The 26,181-nt window shown below is 35.7% G+C and overlaps 1 protein-coding gene across 1 annotated transcript; it reads left to right on the top strand.

The window, feature by feature from the left end:
• The first annotated feature begins 1,593 nt into the window (after positions 1 to 1,593).
• LOC117329774 lies at positions 1,594 to 26,181 on the top strand. Its single transcript, XM_033887904.1, has 2 exons — positions 1,594 to 2,266; positions 22,268 to 26,181. Exons 1-2 carry the CDS (start codon positions 2,252 to 2,254, stop codon positions 23,996 to 23,998), a joined length of 1,746 nt encoding a protein of 581 aa, XP_033743795.1. The 5' UTR covers positions 1,594 to 2,251; the 3' UTR covers positions 23,999 to 26,181.

The raw sequence follows: 26,181 nt of genomic DNA, 5'->3' as shown, positions 1-26,181 counted from the left end.
GTAATAAAAAATCTTAAAATCTTGGAATCTTGTATTATAGTGACTATAATACATATATATATATATATATATGGACTTTCATTTATAAAATCGTGCCAAGCCCCTGTGATTGTAGCTACATTGTCATGTCACTTGGACTCAGCGTGGTTTCAAAATTTACATGAACAATATATATTTTATATATTTATAGAATGTTTACTCCGGTATTCACATGCGTACTATATATGTTTATAATAAAATGAACATAAATATTATATATTTTTCCTAGTCAATGTATTTTTTTCCTTTACAGATCATATCTTTTATTCATTCATTCATTCATTCATTCATTCATTCATTCATTCATTCATTCATTCATTCATTCATTCATTTATTATTCATTATTCATTTATTCATTCATTCATTCATTCATTCATTCATTCATTCATTCATTCATTCATTTATTTATTTATTTATTTATTTATTTATTTATTTATTTATTTATTTGTTTGACTCATGCATTATGGAGTGGTATATTGACTGCCGCCCGGGTCTCCGGTGTAAACATATAAAATAGAATTGACACGTAAACGAGTATATAATTAAGATGACTGACACGAAGAGGCGTTATCACAGGTAAATAAAACTGGACATGCAAGTGAACTTTTCCTGACATAACAATAGTTGATGTAATCGCCTCGGGAAGGTATTAAGGTAATAAAACATTGATAAGTGGAGAGTTCGAATTCCTAATTGTTGAAAGAATTAAACATAAGCTTGGGGACAAGATTAATTATGTTCCATACAATGCATTGAAACAGATATAGGTACAGGTAAACACAGATTGAATAGAATAAAGGAACAAAGACAAAATATCGGAAAGTTCTCTATGATAGGTATCCGCTTACATTTAAGACAGCAATTTCTCACATGTCAAATAAAGAAAAAAACATACCATATCATTATAGCTTTGTATTGTAGAAAGAAAACTCAACATTTTACATACGAAAATGAGGTATAAACGTAATCCTTAAATTAGTATCTTATTAGAGCAAACCTCGTTGAACACACCGAATGCAGCTGTGGTGATGCCTATTATATATTTTTGCATGCCTCATTATTTTATACAAAGATTTTTCTATGATAAATGAATTAAATATGAATGTTATCGTCGACATTAATCTATTACTCCTTGGAAATGTAAATCTGTCGTTATATACAAATACCAAAATGTTTAGAACCGTCCAAAAACTACATCAAATTGACCGAAATGTTCAATTAAATGTGATATGTAATATGATGGTGCAATATATTTCTCGTATTGTGAAAACAAGGATGTTATGATGATGAAGCTGCAAGACATTCTACTCGATCTAACTTATTTTTATTGTGCAATTATCTTAATAAAATTTTGTGTTTTAAATGTGTATGTAACTTTTCTATCCTTTCAAACCCCGTCTATATATATCTACCCAATCCCTACCATTTCAAATCATTACCACTCCTTAAAGAGAACTTATCTGACAACCTGAAGACACATATGCTATGACGTTCTATACAAAGGATTGTATGTGTGCGTTCGACTGTGGCAGCAAGTGATTTGATACCAAACATGTACTTCTCTGTCGGTCGATATCGGTAACATAATCCAGACGAACATGTTATATAAAGCTATATAAAAACAGACTATAATAACACAGTACTCTGTGTTTAGAAAGGAGACCAAGTTTGAAATACAGCCGTCCTTTACTTGGTTTAGTTGTAGTGACACACGCGAGTTCCACTACGACCTGTTGTAAGCTATTTTATCAACTAATTAAAACATGTGTGCTGTCGGTGCCGTCTGATCCAAGTACCTGTGGTCTGATCGACCCAAATACCCGCTGGACAGCGGTTAAATCCACGTCGGACGAAACCTACTAGACTGTCGACAAGGCTGCTCGTGGCCTGTCGATCAGTTGTACTCGTTTGTCGGAGCTGTGTAATACAATAACAAAAACATTTTTGAAGACAGTAACATATCGGGATTTTTTTTTTGTTATTATTACTTGATATGACACAAGGACATTTTTCAAGAGTCACGTGATTACCTGTTTCGTCAGGAATTAAGGAAGTGACAACGTGAATCGTTCTAAAATCGTCTAGTGCTGTGATGTCGATCGAATATTCCATTTTAAAATGGGGAAGTGCTTGATGCTGTAGTTTCATGAATTTATCTGTGTACGCAAACCAAACAGGATTTCTTTACTTCGTGTGGATTTAATACATAAAGATGTCTTCACCAAACGTAGGTATATATATACATATGTGTTGTATTTGGTTTTCAGCATTGTGTAATATGATCGCTATGATATCGTAAGGAAGGTGTCCCCACCTGTATACATTGTATGGGTGGTACATACATTTATAAGCAACATTTACCATTTACCTGACATATTTAATAAGATATAACATAAAAACTACGACTTTGGAAAATGATAGAACGGTATATATATGAATAACTAAACACAATTATTTAGAGCATCATAAGAATGGCATGTTCTGTTGAGATTCACCTGTTGTCATGGAAACGAACTGATTTGTGTAACAGGTGTGTAAACTATCAAACGTTGCTGTGTAATAAGAAATAATGCATCAAATATTCAAGACAATGATAAGATATTGGAAAATTTGTAGACACCAATAAAGTGCGGCTACATATAGTGACTGTAATTGGCGTCCGATGATATTTATAGCCCCCGCACAGACTTACATGTAATTAAATGCGGCCGTACTGCGCATAGAAACTTCTATTTTGTGGCAAATAATGCAAATCATCGCGTAGAATTTTCTGTATTGTACACATTATAGCAATGCGTTCTTCTTGATATTACACATCACCTTTTGGAGAATGCATTTTGTATCAACCCAAATGAACTTATTGATAGCTGCTACATAAATATACTACATATTTACCTGCAGCTAATTAGTAAGGAGGGGTTGTCAAGTCAGCCTCTCCAGGTAGCTTGTATCATTGCGTAACATTTTTAATCGGTAGTTTCGTAATTACATACATACATGTACGTGCAAATATATCACCGCTGAATTAAGATATTTGAACATACTATTAACCCTTTCCGTGGTAACGTTTGGTGACACATACAAATATAATCAATATAACAGCAATAGATGACATTAAAAGCGAAACGGACTATAGGTAATATGTCGTCGACCAAGCAGCTAACCTCGTCTTGTCTGTATGTCCCGACAACACCTTTCCCGCTCGTATAGCTCGTATCATTTAAGTATGTTCAGATATTTAAGAATAAAGAGAGAATAAAGAGTTTGCACGTAACGTTATGCTCAGTTGTGACTTACGTCATAGAAAGAAAAACAGATTATAGATTACCTGTCGCCAAGGAAACGAACAAAGGGAAGTCGTTCGGGAAGCGAACTCGAGTATTAAGAGAGTTCCTCCCGACCGAGAGCCTCGTGGGCTTTGACATTTTTCGTTTGTAATCAAGCCTACTGAGTCATGTCTCCGTGTCACAAGCTCAATGAAATACATTGAAACATAAATAAAAGATAGAGTTCCAAAAACACCCACCCTACAATTTAACAAAAAAAGCAAAAACTTTGCACTCAGGTCTCCGTGTAATAAGCTCAATGAAAGACATTTTAACACAAATAAAAGATAGGGTTCCAAAAACACCCATTGTCCAATGAGGGAAAACTTTGCAGTATTTTACAGTACATTAAAACATACAGTACCTAAATATTCCTTTTCAACTTGTTAAAAGTAAAAGGTCCATAAGGCATGTGATTAACATTTTGGCTCTCGGTGACAGCCGAGGGCCGATAACATAAACTATCGTTTAAGTACGAGTATTAAGCGTATTTACAGCTTAATTAAGATACTAACATCCTCTTTGATAATTATTTTTATCATCACTTTTTCTTCAGTTGTCACTTACATTATAGCAGGGGAAATCGAAGCAGATTACAGATACAATGAAAAATAAAGTATTCGTCCATATGTCCAATCTCAATTTTCAAGTTTAAATTATCAAACCATTTTGTCAAAACCTTTGTCCACGATTTAAAACCATTTCAAAATTGATAATATGTATCCAGTTAGCCCGAGTTTCCTCTGGCCCTGATACCATGTCTGGTGTAGGACCCCTACACCAGACATGGTGTCAGGGCCAGAGGAAACTCGGGCTAGTATCCTATGTACACTAAAATAATTCAAGAACCAGTCAAATTCGTGAAAATAGTTTCCTAGCATTGTGAACATTGGTAATTGAAGTTACAGAATGATGTAAAGCATTCTTAAAGTCAGCTGCTTGTTTCTTAGTCACGTGCATACTGCCAGCTTGTTCATTGGTCAGTAAACAACTTAATAAATATGTATAGATTGAAATGGACGTTAATTACAACGACATTTGTAATACAATTCCAAAACCTTACATATTATCAGGTCATAACAAAAATTCTGCCTAATTGCATAATGTTACATATTAATATAAGGTAAACAATTATAATTGACTAATGACTATGGTGCCGCGGTGGCCGAGTTGTTAAGGTGTCCCGATACGTTATGACTAGCACTCCACCTCCAAAACCAGACACGTCCTTAAAAGACCCTGGCTGTTGATAGGACGTTAAACAAAATAAACCAAAAGTAAACTCAATGATTGGCTAATGTATGCGAGAAGAAAACTGGATTAACATTAAGTATTTACATATAGGCCTAGAGTAAATATATCTTTGCATAATCTACATAATTATAATACTTAATACGATAAAATATACCCGCAAGCACAAATCTTCAATGCAATTAAATAACTGATATTTGATTATTTATTTCAATGACAAATAGGCCGTTAGAGTTTACAATTACCTTAAAATAATGATGTTTTGTGTGAATATGACATATTTGTATTAAACAAGCAATATCCGATATGAAGCAATAATGCAATAGTGTTGGAATTAATTCTCATGAAAGGCCATGGCCTCCATTTACTTAAATAATAATAAATTCATACAAATGTATATATCATGTTATATTTTGTTAGTAAACGGAATTTGCAAAATTGCAAATAATTGTGTGTAGCTCTATCCATTAATTAACCTCCCTGGTTTGTGTGTGGTAATGTATTTGTCTGGTCTCTATCTATTAATTAACCTCCCTGGTTTGTGTGTAGTTAAGTAGTTGTCTGGTCTCTATCCATTAATTAACCTGCCTGGTTTGTGTGTGGTAATGTACTTGTCTGACCTCTATCCATTAATTAACCTGCCTGGTTTGTGTGTTGTAATGTACTTGTCTGACCTCTATCCATTAATTAACCTGCCTGGTTTGTGAGTGGTAATGTACTTGTCTGACCTCTATCCATTAATTAACCTCCCTGGTTTGTGTGTGGTAATGTACTTGTCTGACCTCTATCCATTAATTAACCTGCCTGGTTTGTGTGTAGTTAAGTAGTTGTCTGGTCTCTATCTATTAATTAACCTGCCTGGTTTGTGAGTGGTAATGTACTTGTTTCGTCTCTATCCATTAATTAACCTGCCTGGTTTGTGAGTGGTTAACTAGTTGTCTGACCTCTATCCATTAATTAACCTGCCTGGTTTGTGTGTTGTAATGTACTTGTCTGGTCTCTCTCCATTAATTAACCTGCCTGGTTTGTGTGTGGTAATGTACTTGTCTGACCTCTATCCTTTAATTAACCTCCCTGGTTTGTGTGTGGTTAAGTAGTTGTCTGACCTCTATCCATTAATTAACATGTCTGGTTTGTGTGTGGTAATGTACTTGTCTCGTCTCTATCCATACATTAACCTGACTGGTTTGTGTGTGGTAATGTACTTGTCTGACCTCTATCCATTAATTAACCTGCCTGGTTTGTGTGTGGTTAAGTAGTTGTCTGACCTCTATCCATTAATTAACATGTCTGGTTTGTGTGTGGTAATGTACTTGTCTGACCTCTATCCATTAATTAACCTGCCTGGTTTGTGTGTGGTAATGTACTTGTCTGACCTCTATCTATTAATTAACCTGCCTGGTTTGTGTGTGGTAATGTACTTGTCTGACCTCTATCCATTAATTAACCTGCCTGGTTTGTGTGTGGTAATGTACTTGTCTGACCTCTATCCATTAATTAACATGCCTGGTTTGTGTGTGGTAATGTACTTGTCTGACCTCTATCCATTAATTAACCTGCCTGGTTTGTGTGTGGTAATGTAGTTGTCCGGTCTCTATCCATTAATTAACCTGCCTGGTTTGTGTGTGGTAATGTACTTGTTTCGTCTCTATCCATTAATTAACCTGCCTGGTTTGTGTGTGGTTAAGAAGTTGTCTGACCTCTATCCATTAATTAACCTGCCTGGTTTGTGTGTGGTAATGTACTTGTTTCGTCTCTATCCATTAATTAACCTGCCTGGTTTGTGTGTGGTTAAGTAGTTGTCTGACCTCTATCCATTAATTAACCTGCCTGGTTTGTGTGTGGTAATGTACTTGTCTGACCTCTATCCATTAATTAACCTGCCTGGTTTGTGTGTGGTAATGTACTTGTCTCGTCTCTATCCATTAATTAACATGCCTGGTTTGTGTGTGGTAATGTACTTGTCTGACCTCTATCCATTAATTAACCTGCCTGGTTTGTGAGTGGTAATGTAGTTGTCTGACCTCTATCCATTAATTAACCTGCCTGGTTTGTGTGTGGTAATGTACTTGTCTCGTCTCTATCCATTAATTAACATGCCTGGTTTGTGTGTGGTAATGTACTTGTCTGGTCTCTATCCATTAATTAACATGTCTGGTTTGTGTGTGGTAATGTACTTGTCTGACCTCTATCCATTAATTAACCTGCCTGGTTTGTGTGTGGTAATGTACTTGTCTGGTCTCTATCCATTAATTAACCTGCCTGGTTTGTGTGTGGTAATGTAGTTGTCTGACCTCTATCCATTAATTAACCTGCCTGGTTTGTGTGTGGTTAAGTAGTTGTCTGACCTCTATCCATTAATTAACCTGCCTGGTTTGTGTGTGGTAATGTACTTGTCTGGTCTCTATCCATTAATTAACCTGCCTGGTTTGTGTGTGGTAATGTAGTTGTCTGACCTCTATCCATTAATTAACCTGCCTGGTTTGTGTGTGGTTAAGTAGTTGTCTGACCTCTATCCATTAATTAACCTGCCTGGTTTGTGTGTGGTAATGTACTTGTCTGGTCTCTATCCATTAATTAACCTGCCTGGTTTGTGTGTGGTAATGTAGTTGTCTGACCTCTATCCATTAATTAACCTCCCTGGTTTGTGTGTGGTTAAGTAGTTGTCTGACCTCTATCCATTAATTAACCTGCCTGGTTTGTGAGTGGTAATGTAGTTGTCTGACCTCTATCCATTAATTAACCTGCCTGGTTTGTGTGTGGTACTCTACTTGTCTGACCTCTATCTATTAATTAACCTGCCTGGTTTGTGAGTGGTAATGTACTTTTCTGGTCTCTATCCATTAATTAACCTCCCTGGTTTGTGTGTGGTAATGTACTTGTCTGACCTCTATCCATTAATTAACCTGCCTGGTTTGTGTGTGGTAATGTACTTGTCTGGTCTCTATCCATTAATTAACCTGCCTAGTTTGTGTGTGGTTAACTAGTTGTCTGACCTCTATCCATTAATTAACCTGCCTGGTTTGTGTGTGGTTAACTAGTTGTCTGACCTCTATCCATTAATTAACCTGCCTGGTTTGTGTGTGGTAATGTACTTGTCTGGCCTCTATCCATACATTAACCTGCCTGGTTTGTGAGTGGTAATGTACTTGTCTGATCTCTATCTATTAATTAACCTGCCTGGTTTGTGTGTAGTTAAGTAGTTGTCTGACCTCTATCCATTAATTAACCTGCCTGGTTTGTGTGTGGTAATGTACTTGTCCGGTCTCTATCCATTAATTAACCTGCCTGGTTTGTGTGTGGTAATGTACTTGTCTGACCTCTATCCATTAATTAACCTGCCTGGTTTGTGTGTGGTAATGTACTTGTCTGACTTCTATCCATTAATTAACCTGCCTGGTTTGTGTGTGGTAATGTACTTGTCTGGTCTCTATCCATTAATTAACCTGCCTGGTTTGTGTGTGGTAATGAGCGTGTCTGACCTCTATCCATTAATTAACCTGCCTGGTTTGTGTGTGGTAATGTACTTGTCTAGTCTCTATCCATTAATTAACCTGCCTGGTTTGTGTGTGGTAATGTACTTGTCTGACCTCTATCCATTAATTAACCTGCCTGGTTTGTGTGTGGTAATGTACTTGTCCGGTCTCTATCCATTAATTAACCTGCCTGGTTTGTGTGTGGTAATGTACTTGTCTGACCTCTATCCATTAATTAACCTGCCTGGTTTGTGTGTGGTAATGTACTTGTCTAGTCTCTATCCATTAATTAACATGCCTGGTTTGTGTGTGGTAATGTACTTGTCTGACTTCTATCCATTAATTAACCTGCCTGGTTTGTGTGTGGTAATGTACTTTTCTGGTCTGTATCCATTAATTAACCTGCCTGGTTTGTGTGTGGTAATGTACTTGTCTGGTCTCTATCCATTAATTAACCTGCCTGGTTTGTGTGTGGTAATGAGCGTGTCTGACCTCTATCCATTAATTAACCTGCCTGGTTTGTGTGAGGTAATGTACTTGTCTGACCTCTATCCTTTAATTAACCTCCCTGGTTTGTGTGTGGTTAAGAAGTTGTCTGACCTCTATCCATTAATTAACCTGCCTGGTTTGTGTGTTGTAATGTACTTGTCTGGTCTCTATCCATTAATTAACCTGCCTGGTTTGTGTGTGGTTAAGAAGTTGTCTGGTCTCTATCCATTAATTAACCTGCCTGGTTTGTGTGTGGTAATGTACTTGTCTGGTCTCTATCCATTAATTAACCTGCCTGGTTTGTGTGTGGTTAAGTAGTTGTCTGACCTCTATCCATTAATTAACCTGCCTGGTTTGTGTGTGGTAATGTACTTGTCTGGTCTCTATCCATTAATTAACCTGCCTGGTTTGTGTGTGGTAATGTACTTGTCTGACCTCTATCCATTAATTAACCTGCCTGGTTTGTGTGTGGTAATGTACTTGTCTGACCTCTATCCATTAATTAACCTCCCTGGTTTGTGTGTGGTAATGTACTTGTCCGGTCTCTATCCATTAATTAACCTGCCTGGTTTGTGTGTGGTAATGTACTTGTCTGGTCTCTATCCATTAATTAACCTGCCTGGTTTGTGTGTGGTTAAGTAGTTGTCTGACCTCTATCCATTAATTAACCCGCCTGGTTTGTGTGTGGTAATGTACTTGTCTGACCTCTATCCATTAATTAACCTGCCTGGTTTGTGTGTGGTAATGTAGTTGTCTGACCTCTATCCATTAATTAACCTGCCTGGTTTGTGTGTGGTAATGTAGTTGTCTGACCTCTATCCATTAATTAACCCGCCTGGTTTGTGTGTGGTAATGTAGTTGTCTGACCTCTATCCATTAATTAACCTGCCTGGTTTGTGTGTGGTAATGTACTTGTCTGGTCTCTATCCATTAATTAACATGTCTGGTTTGTGTGTGGTAATGTACTTGTCTGACCTCTATCCATTAATTAACATGTCTGGTTTGTGTGTGGTTAACTAGTTGTCTGACCTCTATCCATTAATTAACCTGCCTGGTTTGTGTGTGGTAATGTACTTGTCTGGTGTCTATCCATTAATTAACCTGCCTGGTTTGTGTGTGGTAATGTACTTGTCTGACCTCTATCTATTAATTAACCTGCCTGGTTTGTGTGTGGTAATGTACTTGTCTGACTTCTATCCATTAATTAGCCTGCCTTGTTTGTGTGTGGTAATGTACTTGTCCGGTCTCTATCCATTAATTAACCTGCCTGGTTTGTGTGTGGTAATGTACTTGTCTGACCTCTATCCATTAATTAACCTGCCTGGTTTGTGTGTGGTAATGTAGTTGTCTGACCTCTATACATTAATTAACCTGCCTGGTTTGTGTGTGGTTAAGAAGTTGTCTGACCTCTATCCATTAATTAACCTGCCTGGTTTGTGTGTGGTAATGTACTTGTCTGGTCTCTATCCATTAATTAACCTCCCTGGTTTGTGTGTGGTTAAGTAGTTGTCTGACCTCTATCCATTAATTAACCTGCCTGGTTTGTGTGTGGTAATGTACTTGTTTCGTCTCTATCCATTAATTAACCTGCCTGGTTTGTGTGTGGTAATGTGCTTGTCTGGTCTCTATCCATTAATTAACATGTCTGGTTTGTGTGTGGTAATGTACTTGTCTGACCTCTATCCATTAATTAACATGTCTGGTTTGTGTGTGGTTAACTAGTTGTCTGACCTCTATCCATTAATTAACCTGCCTGGTTTGTGTGTGGTAATGTACTTGTCTGGTATCTATCCATTAATTAACATGCCTGGTTTGTGTGTGGTAATGTACTTGTCTGACCTCTATCTATTAATTAACCTGCCTGGTTTGTGTGTGGTAATGTACTTGTCTGACTTCTATCCATTAATTAGCCTGCCTTGTTTGTGTGTGGTAATGTACTTGTCCGGTCTCTATCCATTAATTTACCTGCCTGGTTTGTGTGTGGTAATGTACTTGTCTGGTCTCTATCCATTAATTAACCTCCCTGGTTTGTGTGTGGTTAAGTAGTTGTCTGACCTCTATCCATTAATTAACCTGCCTGGTTTGTGTGTGGTAATGTACTTGTCTCGTCTCTATCCATTAATTAACCTCCCTGGTTTGTGTGTGGTTAAGTAGTTGTCTGACCTCTATCCATTAATTAACCTGCCTGGTTTGTGTGTGGTAATGTACTTGTCTCGTCTCTATCTATTAATTAACCTGCCTGGTTTGTGAGTGGTAATGTAGTTGTCTGACCTCTATCCATTAATTAACCTCCCTGGTTTGTGTGTGGTTAAGTAGTTGTCTGACCTCTATCCATTAATTAACCTGCCTGGTTTGTGTGTTGTAATGTACTTTTCTGGTCTCTATCCATTAATTAGCCTGCCTAGTTTGTGAGTGGTTAACTAGTTGTCTGACCTCTATCTATTAATTAACCTGCCTGGTTTGAGCAAAGCGTTTTGAGTACCGTGAAAGCACTTATTTGGAGGATTTCGCACTCGTGAAAATATTGATATTCTGTCATACTCGTGAAATATATGTTATATTTAACGGGAAACCATTCAATTTTCTTTTTATTGCATTTCATAAACTTAAAAACAAAATTTAAAACATCGAAAAATGAATAGTCAAAAAGTGCGGGAATCAGTAATGACGTCATCTCTTTGTGACGTTACTCCACGTCAACTTGACGGCGCCATTTTGAAAGGACTGATCAGCGCTATTTAAGCGTTTTCTGCTGTTATCGGAGAATCTGTGCATGAATAGCTAACGTCAAGTTAGTAATTAGTCAAAAACTAGTCAGAATATTTCAGAAATAATGCAAAATAACCAATTTATCTATCTCCGCTTCGATTGGAAAAATCGGCAAGTTTCAACGAGGTGAATACAAAGGTCCGCTCTGATTGGTCAAAAATGGAAAACATATTTTCACTGCAAAATCTTATTTTCACTGCAAAATCTTATATTTTCACTGCAAAATCGCTGCAGTGAAAATATAAGTTTTATTAGTTTGATAAATCTCTATATTTCACTGGCAAAAATGCAATAAATAGTTATACTGAATGATATGTCACTGAGGATTTATTAAGGTTCATGACCAGACTTCCAGTAAATATTACTTGTTATTGGGTGTTTGCGAGATTAGCTATGGTTTTACCTGTGTTTCTTTTGAAAAAGGAACACTCTTGTATTCACAATGGCCTACCAACTCTTCCTAATAAATCAAACTGAATGGTTCGTTTACAGCAAAAAATCTATATCAAAACGGAACAGGTACGAAATTATACTTTTCTATGGGTAATTATATGACGTTTACAAAGGTACCCCTATGCTTGAATTCTAAAAATACATTTTAGATTTTAATTTTCAGTGTTGCAAAACACCTACCCTATGTAACAACAGACCACTTCAGAGGGAGTAGGTACATGTGTCAATGATTTTTTTGGTATTCGCAATCAATACTCAGGTAAAACATTGATAGCCGTACCTTTCAGACAAATAGATAAACAATTTGTTTCATTTCTATAACGATGGTAGCTCCAGAATAGCTCTGGATATTTTTGAAAGGAAATCAATTTTGTCATTGGACTTGCTAATATTGGGCAAAGTATAGGTGAAATACACAAGTAGTATGTCCTTGGATTGTTAAAGTGGAAGGTAACCTGGGGTCCATTACGGGTACAGTATATATTTTCAATGGAATCTTACATAGAAACGGTTTTCAGTTTCGTTAAATACCCAATTCAGAACCTCACCAGCATAACCTGTTTGGAAGCCAGAATATTGTCTGCAGTCAAGCATGACGGTGTTGTCTCATGTAGCCCCTGGGCATATACGGCCATGTGTGATTACCGAAGTCGCTTCGTAAGAAGCCCTGTGTTTACAGGTAAACTAAATCTGAACGGAGATTTTATGTCAGATATGTGGTCATGAACCTTAAGGATCGATTGCCACTTCAAACAGAAAACGGTAACATAGCTTTGAAGAAAATGTACATTCAAAATACATCTTAGCATATACCATACTCAATACCCTACTGTAGTTTTAATTAGGGTCTATTGTAATTTCAAACAGAAAATGGCAATACAGCTTTGAAGGCAATTTATATTCTAAGTACATCATAGCATATGAAAAGCCACAATCCATTATATCTTTTTGTAGATTTAATACGGATTGATTGCAATTTCTTACATACAATGGTAAAATATCAATGACGAAAATATATTCTAAGTACATCATAGTATATAAATGGCATAAACAATTATATCCCACTATAGATATAACATAGGGTTGGTTACAATTTTAAAGTTTGGTTGAAATCTTAAACGTACAATGGTAGTATAGTACAATCATATAGAACAAGAACAATATTGAACAGAGAAAAATCCGTGTGGAAAAATATACGTTTTTAGCTTACTATAGATAAAATTCGTGTGAAATACATCAGTTTTTCAATTAACATAGATGAATTAGTGAGAGATACATACCACTTAACATTGATAAATCCATGTGAAATACAAAAGTTTTCCACCTGATATTGATCATGATAATTCGGTGTGAAACACATAAGTTTTCCACTTTATTTAATTATGATAAATTGTTATGAAATACATCAGTGTTCCACTTAATATTGATCATGATAATTCGGTGTGAAATACATCAGTTTTCCACTTTACATTGATCATGATAAATCCGTGTGACTTACATAAGTTTTCCATTTTGCATTGATTATGATGAATCCGTGTGAAATACATTAGTTTTCCACTTAACATAGATAAATCGGTGTGAAATGCATCAGTTTTCCACTTAATATGGATCATGATAATTAGGTGTGAAATATATAAGTTTTCCACTTAATATTGATCATGATAATTCGGTGTGAAATACATCAGTTTTCTACTTTACATTAATCATCATAATTCGATGAAAAATTGAAAAGAGTGTGTATATACATGTCTTGGCCGTTGGTGACATTATATAGCGTTCCATCATAGAACATGACTCTGTACCTGTCACGCTAGCCTCAGGCTTCGGCCCACGCCAGCTGAAGGGTTCATGATTGTTATTTCAACTACTACCAAAAATTATTACTCTTCCTTTATCTTATTGTATTTACTGTATGTGTATTCTCTGTGTCTTGATAACGGGACGGATTGCCTCGAAAATTTGACATGTTTTTTATTCTCCACACTGTTAGAATTTCCTTTTTGGCCCATATTGACAATTCACGTAAAAAGTAAATTAATAATTAATTAGGTATTCAGTGAGTATAGTGTAATTATAGTTCGAGTTAGCGGGGTTTTCATACATTACTTATTACATTACTACATTGGAATAAACAGTTGCAACAACTTATTATATGGTAAACAAAACCACCCATGAGTTCCATGGACAATTTTAAGTTTGACAATCTAACTCTTCCAATATTTACAAGTTCTTTGGATTCAAGCTTTACTGGATATGATTCAAGGCTAAAGTGGGTTTTTTAAAATTTCACGAGAATCTATAATAGAAAACAAGTTTTGAATAAACTGGCCAAACGTCTTTCGAGTAAGTTATTTGAACAGGTGAAATTTTTCGTTGTGCAATGTGTGTTGGAAAACCTGTTCTTAATAATCCCGATGCAAAAAACACTCTTATTGATTAAAGTTTACATTGATTATTTTTACCTTTTAACTGAATTTGTTCACTTTAATACGATGGCCGACAAGAGCCTGGCAAAATGAAATGAAAAAACTGTAACACTTTTTTCATGGTACATTTTTTTCACATCTTTTTGTACCATTGTATGGTACAGAAAGATGTGAAAGCGGAGTTGAAATGAGTCAGTCGCTTTTGTACCTTTTTGTACCAAAAAGCGGCCGAAAACAGCCATGGTACAGAAACATATGAAACGGCCAGTCATAAGGGTTACTGAGTTTGACAAATGACTCCCAGATAAAGCTGTCATCACATAGCCTGCCAATTAGTATCCAGAATGTCTGGCTACTGGATGATCCAATCGTCATGTACATGTATATTGATGTTGGGCCTGCAAAATGGTCAGTTGTCTGTTTTAACTTTTAAATTACTTTTCATTTTAAAAATAACGTCTTTAATAATTTTTCCAGTGACGATTTAGTTGTACATACATTGTCAATGTATCCAATCTGCCTCAACTGCTCGAGTAAAAGAAACTAAAGACACCGATGGGGCCCGTTTTGGGGAAATGGGACCATCAATTTTATTACGTAATAAAAACTTCTCGAGTAAAAGAAACTATAGACACCGATGGGTTTCGTTATTACGCTTTTAGCAGTGAAATATCGAAAATTAATCATTCTATAAAAGTGGAAAATGGAAAAAGTTAAAAGATGATCCGGTATATTTTGCTATGAAAATGTAATAAACAGCATATCTAACAGCATCTTCAATAATACCAAATGTATTTCACTCGTGTGACTAATATTTTGATATTTTTCATGAATGCGCAAATATCGAAATATTAGCCCCACTCGTAAAATAAAGTTGGTTTTACAGAAGACATCGAGGAATATATATATTTTGTAAGACTATTAGAGAAATGCTGTAATGTTTTTTCAATCGTTGAATTGTTTATCTCTAAAATAGAAATGACGACATTATACAGGTTTAATTTAATAATTTTTAGCCCCTAAGGTACACCCCAATACTTACACTAAAGTATTAATAAACTTTGCGGCTTGTTGTGACGGTGTTATCAAACCTTCTGCTATACGGGGTCAGCCCTGGTCATGGTGTTGGATAACTCTGATGGTACAGTTTTTTCACATCTTTTTGTACCACGGATGGTACAAAAAGATATGAAAAAACTGTAACGTTTTTTTCTTGGTACACTTTTTTCATATCTTTTTGTACCAAAAATGGTACAAAAAGAAATGAAAAAAGTGTAACGCGGTGCAAAACCTTTCACATCATTTTGCCGGCTGATACCGGCTATTGGTACATAAACATGTGAATGTAAGCTGTGTTTTGTCCTAAGTAGTTTATAATCTTTCTGTAACACATATAGTACAAAATTATTTGAATTTTCACATCTTTTTGTACCATGGTACACTTTTCTATGGTACAAAAAGATATGAAAAAACTGTACCATTGAAAAAAGTGTTACAGTTTTTTCATTTCATTTTGCCAGGCTCTTGTCGGCCATCGTACTTTAACATTGGATGTAATCAAAAACTTAATTTTAAAACGTGTTCTCTGTCCCGAAACATAAGCCGTTACAGATGTCTGTCTACAGCCAGCCAGCACTATATACAATGTACATGTTCCGAACTATGATTTCACAAGTGTGGTAGCCGCCTAGAGTAGTATAATGACAACAGGCCTAACCTCACATATAAAGAGAAGACCGGAGTACAGTTTTGGTGGACATAGACCTGTAGGGACAAGGGCTTAGATTAAATAAAGCCACGATTATATCCAAATAGGTCATCTGATATTGGTTGTTTGTGTAGTCGATCTAAATCATGCCATCTTAAACTTTCCTGCACAAAACGATATCGGATATACCTTTGTACGGGATGGGTTGTGAATATATATCTCTTTTTGGGGTGTAGCATTTCATCCGATTCCCTAGACGAGAAAGAGACACTACAATCTTGAGAGTTGCGTGCCAGTGCGTGGAGCGATATAATCACTATGTTTTTTGGCATGCCTATTAAATTACTGTCATTTTTTAGTTGCTGAAGTTGCTTTCAATCGTGAAGTATAGTAACATATTTCCAGTATATTCAGGCTTTTTTAGCCCACCATCATCAGATGGTGGGCTATTCAAATCGCCCTGCGTCCGTGGTCCGTGGTCCGTCCGTCCCTCCGTCCGTCCGTAAACAATTCTTGTTATCGCTAATCCTCAGAAAGTACTGAAGGGATCTTTCTCAAAATTCATATGTAGGTTCCCCTTGGTGCCTAGTTATGCATATTGCATTTTGGGACCGATCGGTAAACAACATGGCCGACAGGCAGCCATCTTGGATTTTGACCATTGAAGTTTGTTATCGCTATTTCTGAGAAAGTACCAAAGGGATCTTTCTCAAATTTGATATGTAGGTTCCCCTTGGTGCCCAGTTATGCATATTGCATTTTGAGACCTATCGGAAAACAACATGGCCGACAGGCAGCCATCTTGGATTTTGACAATTGAAGTTTGTTATCGCTATTTCTGAGAAAGTACCAAAGGGATCTTTCTCAAATTTCGTATGTAGGCTCCCCTTGGTGCCTAGTTATGCATATTGCATTTTGAGACCTATCGGAAAACAACATGGCCGACAGGCAGCCATCTTGGATTTTGACAATTGAAGTTTGTTATCGCTATTTCTGAGAAAGTACTGAAGGGATCTTTCTCAAATTTCATATGTGGGTTCCCCTTAGTGCCTAGTTATGCATATTGCATTTTGGGACCGATCAGAAAACAACATGGCCGACAGGCAGCCATCTTGGATTTTGACAATTGAAGTTTGTTATCACTATTTCTGAGAAAGTACTGAAGGGATCTTTCTGAAATTTCATATGTAAGTTTCCCTTGGTGCCTAGTTATGCATATTGTGTTTTGAGACCAATCTGAAAACAACATGGCCGACAGGCAGACATCTTGGATTTTGACTATTGAAGTTTGTTATCACTATTTCTGAGAAAGTATTTAAGGGATCTTTCTCAAATTTCATATGTAAGTTTCCCTTCGTGCCTAGTTTTGCATTTTGCATTTTGAGACCAATCTGAAAATAACATGGCCGACAGGCAGCCATCTTGGATTTTGACAATTGAAGTTTGTTATGGCTATTTCTGAGAAAGTACTGAAGGGATCATTCTCAAATTTCATATGGAGGTTCCCCTTGGTGCCTCGTTATGCTTATTGCATTTTGAGATCAATTGGAAAACAATATGGCCGACAGACCGCCATCTTGGATTTTGACAATTGAAGTTTGTTATCTCTATTTCTCAAAGTACTTAATGGATCTTTCTTAAATTTCATAAGTAGGTCCCTTTGGTCCCTTGTATTGCATTTTTGGACCAGTCTGTCCTTAAAACAACCTGGCAAACAAACAGCCATTATCGTTAAATCTCAAATTTCTTATATAGCTAGGATTCCCTTGTTTGAAAAGTACTGGAGGGATGTCTCAATTTGCACAGATTAGTAAAATGAAGGGAAAAGTACAGAAAAGATCAATCTGACATGGAACCTATGAAGATCATTCAATGGTGGGCGCCAAGATCCCTCTGGGATCTCTTGTTTCGTTTTTAAATCTATATTTATTCATACGCAATGTGGCAGGGTTCTGTCGCAGTTTGACCATATTTGTATAATGTTCTAAAACTTTAAACGGTTCAAAAAACTTTTGAGAACACTCTTTTCAAATATATCGTTAAGTTAACCAGGCCTTGAGCGGGAACCTAGCTACTAAATGGTATGCAGGGACAGGACAATCGGCGCTTATCATATGTAGGTCACGAACTTGTGTGGCAAAACCTGAAACTAAACCTCTCCATTCAACAATTTTATTTATAATTTTAATATTCTAACACATTTGGTAAAGAGCACATTATTTTTAACAGCCAAAAACGCAATTGTCTTATTTTACCACAGTAAGGTATAAAATGCAGTTATTAGAAATTATAAGTAAAATTTTCTTGATGGAGCAGGAAATGACCTTTTTGATCAAATAGTGTCCTATGAGGGATGTAACGTGTTCATATGGTATACGTGATGTAACGTGTTCATATGGTATACATGATGTAACGTGTTCATATGGTATACGTGTATTTAGGTACACAGTATTCGTGAATGCCCTCTGGACACAATGACTAGATGAGATTGAAGAGCATTCCATGATATAAGATAAACTCTTAACCTTAACCTTAGAATAAAATTGTCTATATCATATGTAATTCAGGACTCGTTACCGGTGGGGCACTATAGATTATTGGTACTTCGTTTATGTACTAAGTATATTAAGTATACTCATTTGACTAATTTGGAGAGAGCCCACCCCTACCTCCCACCTCAATCCTTCAGTACATTGAATAAAAAAATCAATATTTTGACAAACAGATATAAAAAAGATAAAATATTTCTGGTGTTTGAATATCTCGTTCGAAACCATATTTTGTTTCAATGGAAATTGAATAAATGTCTAAATAATTCAAAGTTAGTTGTATTGAAAAGCGTAATTTGAACATTAAAACGCAATTGAAAGGGTAGTCGAAAAAAATTGTTTTTATCAATGTCAACATATCCGCAATTTTCCTATTTCTAATATACATTTGTTTAATTGATTTTGAGGGCAAATTACGATTTCGTTTTTATATCAGTGTTCTTTGTTGTTTTTCTACTAAGTAGAATTAATTAGTTTGATTTAAGAATTCAAAGGTGTTTTATAATCATCAAGTAAACTATTCATTTGGGAATTCAGAGCATTTTAGCAACAGACATTTAATGCATTTCAAATCAACCATAACGGAAAAAAATACCTCAGCGTCACTGATTTTCTGTTCAATTCATTGTTTGCTTTATATTATGTAAATAAATTGTTTACACGGGAATTCAAAGGTGTTTTATAATCATCAAGTAAACTATTCAGCTGGGAATTCAGAGCATTTTAGCAACAGACATTTAATACATTTCAAATCAACCATAACGGAAACAAATACCTCGGCACCACCGATAACGACCTCAGCTGACCTAAACCCCTTCGGCACTGTTTAGCCTACCTGGACAGTGGTCATCCGTGACGACCGTGTTTTGATTAGATTAATCTTATCTCAAATACAACCAGGGTTTCGAACCGGGTATTCAAACACCAGAAATATTTTATCTTGTTTATATCAATTTGTCAAAATATTGATTTTTTTCTAAATCAATGTACTGAGGTACTGAAGGGGTGTCTTCTCCATCGACGACATATGCCAAAATTAGTAAGTGTGGTAACCACAGAACAAGCATTAAACATGTTTCGATTCACAAGGAAATATAATATTTCCAAATGAGATCATGAGATGTCCACCATGAAACTTTGCCATCAAATGAGGACCATGGGAATCTATTGTGCTTGCCCTGAATCATAGATGCAGTTGAGGCATAATGACTCGTTACTGATGCTACCAGTATATAGTAGTGTTGCAAAAAATACTCAGTTTGATCAATAAATATATAATCAAACTTGGTAACCGCAAATCAGAAGTCAGTATATTGAATAAAGTGTTGAAATGTTTTGCTACTTTCTACCATCAAAAGGTTTACGTGACTTGCGCTATCAAATATTTCCTAAAATGGACAATTTTCTGTTTTATATACGATTCAGCTGTAAAGAACAGTGAAATTCATTTTGCCTCTACTGTATCTAAATCTAACCTGGGCTTTTTGTGAGAATTTATTACTTGCGTGTATTACTTATAATAACTTGTACACAACTGAGATATTTATATATTTGTTTTAATTTCTTTGTAAATATTTTGGTAGCATATTACGAACACACCGATAATTCAATTTACTTCGGAAAATTAACAACCTTTGCTCAATGACATTATGTTTCGTTAGGCCCTACAATAATCCATATACTCATTAGCTGAACACTGTGAATGCTTAAATGGAATAGTTACCCTCTCGGGACCCAGCCAAATTTATTAACAATTGGGGCTAGGTAGATGTGCCACGTCTCGTTCAAGGTAACGAAACTTACAGCCCATTGTTGTGTTATATTGTAACACCCATTACTGATTTCACGGAATACAATATTTCTATTTAGAAATATATAGTAAGGACAGCCAGCGAGTTTAATCTCCCGCTGGTGTCTATGTTTACACATATCTCACGTTCTTTTTCTATTTTGGGAGAGTAATTGCGTACGGACTCATGACTACATGGGTACCTACGTGACTCTATTTGGCTTTCTCCTTGAAGCATTTGTTTTACATGCATCAATCGAGGTAAACAATGTTTTGAAATCCGTAAACATGTTAATGTGTCATTTGTAAAGTATAGGCTCCTGTTTCTCTCTACCTTTCACCCATTTCAATATTTATAAGAAGAAATCATCGTTTTACGAGTATGACACCTACAGTTGTAGTCGCTTTAAAAGCGCAAAAACGTCAATGTCAAAACCACAATGACCATACGAAATGAATCACCGTTTAAGCATATTGATGAACTTTAAACTGATATAAAATACAATACTTACACCAGGTTCTACGATAAGACTAATCGATCGATAATTTAACCATTTTATTATGATCGATTTCAATAACAATAGGAAGCAGAATTACAATAGAATTCATAATAGTGGATACTTTATTCAACGTTTTGTGAAGTCCTAAAATCCATATGGGATACAATACTGTCTTTACCACAAACAGATAAACACGAATGCAATTATCAATTCAGAACATGCAGCGAACAGTGTGAATGGCGTTCGCATTAGAGATGGCCATATTACTAATATAGAATAAGAATTCATCTCTATGGTGTAACAGTTGTATGTAAGAATAGTACAAAAGATAAACATGATATTAATACATTTTCAAAACAAACAGAGAGTAAGATACAGTATAGCTGAAAACGAATTTAACTGCACCATGCAGCTCTTTCTAGGACCTAAGACCAGGCGGTGATTACAAACTACTACTGACGTACATCGCCGGGACGAAACCGAGACAATTAACAAATAGCGTTGATTTCTTAAAAGTTATGATCTGGTTTAGATCCGGCGAGACAAATCGGGTAGATGTGACAGAACCGTTAGGGCCAAACGTGTTGATACAAACGAGACCATGATGGTATTAGTTGACATGAATAGTAACTGTTCAAAAGACGAACTATAAACTTCTTAAAAACAAGATAATTTACTTGTGTTACTTATAAACCTTTGGCATCTAAACATAGATCGCAAGTAATTGCGTCGAATGGACCAATCAGAAAAAGAGATACAAACGCAGATTTCATCAGTACTGTTACTTTCTTAAAGACTCGTGGAAAGACAATGACTTGTAAGCGATTTGTATCAATTGTATAAGTAGAGGTTACACAACGAGTGGTTGTTGGATATGGAATTTATTTCACACGAGTAAGTTATCTTTTTAAAGTTACAAAAGACACGAGCTTTAGCGAGTGTTTTTTTTTTTTTTGCAACTTTTAAAAAATAACTTACGAGTGTGAAATAAATTCCATATCCAACAATTTCGAGTCGTGTGACCTGTTTCTACCACAATAATATCGGCTTGAATCAAAGGGAAACGTGGCCAAGTATAATTTCGCGTATGCAAATAAAGTGTACCGGTGACGTCCGGGACCCGGTGATGTGTCATTAGATTATTGATGACGTCAATAACAATTGCAGCTTGGGTCAAAGTTCACCGTGTTAGCCAATCAAAATGCGTACAGAGTTTATACCACGTGTGGTATAAACAGATTGTTAATCAACAGCTGTAATGATTAACTGATGGTCTGAGAGTTGAATAACACAGGGTATTGTGGTAGAAGTAGTTTTCATATACAATCAAATTTCTATTTCTAGATAAAGACACCTTAGTATGAATATATTTATCAATTGCATGATTTTATTATTAGTAAAGGAGATCTTAATTTTTAAACTACCGGAACTTGTTTTTGCAAATACATAACCTCTCATGTTTCAATATTGTTTTCTTTGTTTCGTTCAACAGGTCAACGTTTACCTGGTGATGTGTTTTATATTGGGAGGTATGCTGATTCTTCAACTTTTCTTTCAAATGCGATGTACGGACAACGAAAACTATGCACCAAGCCCACAGTATTCTGATACCTGCACCGAGACAATAGATATCTCAACAATAAAGGTAAATGTGTCAAATATCCCTCGGCAGATATTTGATGTAGCCATGTATCTGAAAAAGGCGAGGATTCATGCAAGGGGATCTAAAACACAGAGGGCTTTAAAACATGCAAGTGAGCATATGGACGCAATACTGAAAGGATTTGGAACCTCCTTTGAAGACGCCACAAAACGGAAAGTGCATGAACCAAGTAGTATGTGTCCCGAGTATTATGTTGATAAAATGAATGGTTACAAAATCAGGGAATGCTCCCATGCTAAGCCTCTTGATCAGATAGTCACAATTCTTCGTCTCGACCATGGCTCACCTACAAACACAAAGTTTATCAAAGATACCTACGATACAAACATCCCAATGATAGTTGGTGACTACGGTGGGAATGTTAAGGAAAAGAGTAATGTACGTGTAAAGAACATGGCATCTTCGGTCAAAGAAGGGGATGCATTGAACACATTAATGAAAGAAGTAAAAACCAAATATACATTAGTTTTAAGAAATGTAATAGGACTTGATTCAAATGCAAGACTTGAACGACTTGTGCGTGAGATTGAAATTTTAAATCTTAACGCAGTAGGCGGGGCTATCAGAAACTCTGATAATGTTTGGAGTTTAGGTTGCCATCAGAGAGTGTTCCAGAACTTCACGATGGTATATAAGGAAGGGTATGATGAGTCAATGCACGACTGTGTGCTTTGTGATCACGTGGATGGGCCTTTTCTTATCAAAACGGAAAAGTTAAATCAAATCAAATTTGATAGTAGTTTGACATCTATGGGATTATACGAGGATTTCTTCATCAGACTTAATACGGAGGTTGCTATTTGTGCTGACTCCTTGTTTGATATGGATTTTCCACGCCGTAGTAAGATCACAAATGACTGGGAGAAATTTGGACGAAAACGGAATCTTTACAGGTTAAAGTTTTCTTTTGGACTGACTATAGACTTTGGATGCAATTACGCGTATCCATGCCAGAGACAAAAAGGGTTTATTAGATCACCGTGCTGTATTCAGGAACTGGCAGACTTAAGTTTTGGTTTCATGGATATGTGTGAAAAAATAAATGCATCGTGTCAATTGAATGCTGGATCAATTCTCAGTGCTGTGAAAATGTACAATATTATCCCATGGGAAGCAGACGCAGATCTCAACTTTTGGTGTCAAGATTTTACAAGATTAAAAAACGCCGGATTAAAACTGAGTTCAAGAGGCATACGAGTCGGAGTGGAACATTTAAGTAATTGTGCTCCAAAAGCCATTCCAGCGCAATTAGGTGCAAGGTCCAAACACTGGCATGCGGATATCTGGTCACGTGATACGATGGAATCATACGAAGTAAGGTCTAAACTTCGTAATTTGACCAGAATTCCACATAATGGACATTTAGTTAACGGAATGAGAAACCCAGCATTATTTGCACGTAATATGTATTCAAATATCTTCCTGCACAGACAGCATTTTAGGGAAGTAGGGACTAAGAAGATTTATATATTTTCAAAGTGTCCGAAAGGGGACGCGCATGATTGCATAGACAATTACTATACGGACGGAAATATTCAGTTTCAAGACCCGATAGCATAGAATCGTGGATGGCTTTCATATGTACCGCTATACATAAACTAATTGCATTTTCATAGTTGAATGGTTGAATGTATGGATGGTACATAATAAAATCGATAGGACAATTGAATGTTAAATTACCGACATTTTAATTTGCTCACAAAAGCAAAATACGAAGTAAACTTCCGGTGTAATTGCTATTGGTATCAAATAATGCTTGTGATAAGATTTACTTTGAGATTATCCATATGTCAGTTTCCTCTGTATCACTAATTAGACATGGTCCGATATAGTCGGATTCTATAACCATTAACAATGTGTCAGTATGGCGCATCGTTGCTTACAATGATAGAATAGAGCATAGCAGTGTTTACGTAAATGACTATAGGTTTAAGAATACATAGTTATCGCCGTTAGAATTGTTACATTTTAAAATGTCCATTCTTTACAGAGAGAAGTAATATATCAAATAAACAGTTATTCGAAATATCGATAAAAATTTGAAAATATATTGATTTGCACGGAGACATTTAAAACGTACAAGGAGTCATACATATATTCAAAATGAACCTAAGGCATGACACTAAAACCGCAAGGCATATCAACAATGAAAAACAATGAAACAACGGTCATGATACTGCTGTGAATTCCAAATCGATAAGTAGGCCACGGTATGTGATACTAAACTCACTTAAAGTAAAGCATATTGCACATTTTCTTGAATAAACAATACCGTATTTACGATAAATTTTCCACAAACTGTTTTAATAATTACACTCTTTTGAGACAATGTGGTATGGATTTTCTACATGTATATACTGTAGATATTTTAGAGGTGTTGTTATTAATCGCTTTCCGCGTTGAAAGGCTTCCATTTCCGCCCACTAAATTATGATACCGCTTCTTAGAATATTTATTTTCTATGAAAACAATTTCAAATGTGTCAATTCATTATTACGCTGATCTATTTAAATTCTGTTAGGCGCTAAAATTTTAGTCCGCCAAAATGTTTACAGTAATATGTTAATTGGTAGAAATACTTCTTCATTTACAGTGGGAGACACGTCGCTTTAAATAAATCTAAAAGTAAACAAATGCTTGACAATTGATCGGGAGTGTTTAAAATACATAGGGTCTCCGGGGACGTTCGTTCTTCAGCGGACTTTGGATACCCACAGCTCGGAGTTTAAATCCTATCATATATTGAATTTACAATGATATCTTCTATTTGCTATGAGTCTTTTGTTCAATGTATCATTGACTCTGGCTACTAAAGTAGTATTGAATGTCATCTTCAATAGTCCGCAGCAAGTTTTCCTGTTCTAGACATTTTATCTGACATATTCGTCTATATAACTATTGTGACGTCACAAAACAAAGCGCGTGTATTCGACAAATGTTGCACCAGTGCAGATATTTGCTTGATTGATTAAACTCACCATTGTATTAAAAACAGACAATCTCTTAGTAAATAAAATGAAAGATTTACACTCAAATGTTGAGGATATACAAAACCTGCTGAGTACAAACGAGACCTGATTTATTTTTCACACTCCCGATCGATTAAAAAGAATCTGGTTAATTTGGATTTATTTAAAGTTACATGTATAACATTTTGAGTGTAGTAGTATTTCTATCAATCAAGGTATTACTGTTAACAAAGGTATTTTTGCGGACTCATACTCTAGCGCACAAAGGACAATGCCAATTACCAAAAATATAATTTCGCTGAAATGTTCAATTGCTGAAGAAACACAACTAGTATATTTACATTGAACATGAATCGCACATGTTCGAGTATCAGCATTTTTATGAAAAGTCAATGTTAAACATCAAATGAAAGAAAAAATAATTATACGAAATTACAAATATTACAGTTTTTTTTTTCACATGACTACATGAATATCAATTCAATAACCAGGTAGTTAGGCATGGGGCACGGTATTCCGAGTATTGCTCCCTTTCTATAGTAAAGAATTTCATTAATCTTTGTTAAAATATTTCATATCTATTATTCATGTCGCATAAATGTTTAATTTACACATCTAATAATGAAGAGAGAGAAAATGAATGAGGAGGTACTTATTAACTATGGTATGGTTAAAATATAGAGGATATCTAACAGTGTTTTCAGTAATACCAAATATATTTCACGAGTGGGGCTAATATTTTGATATTTTTCACGAGTGCGCAGCACGAGTGAA

Source organism: Pecten maximus, chromosome 6 (genome assembly GCF_902652985.1).
Source record: "Pecten maximus chromosome 6, xPecMax1.1, whole genome shotgun sequence".
Classification (NCBI taxonomy): domain Eukaryota; kingdom Metazoa; phylum Mollusca; class Bivalvia; order Pectinida; family Pectinidae; genus Pecten; species Pecten maximus.
The sequence above is the reverse complement of the archived record's forward strand: the minus strand, read 5'-3'. Positions and strand labels throughout refer to the sequence as shown.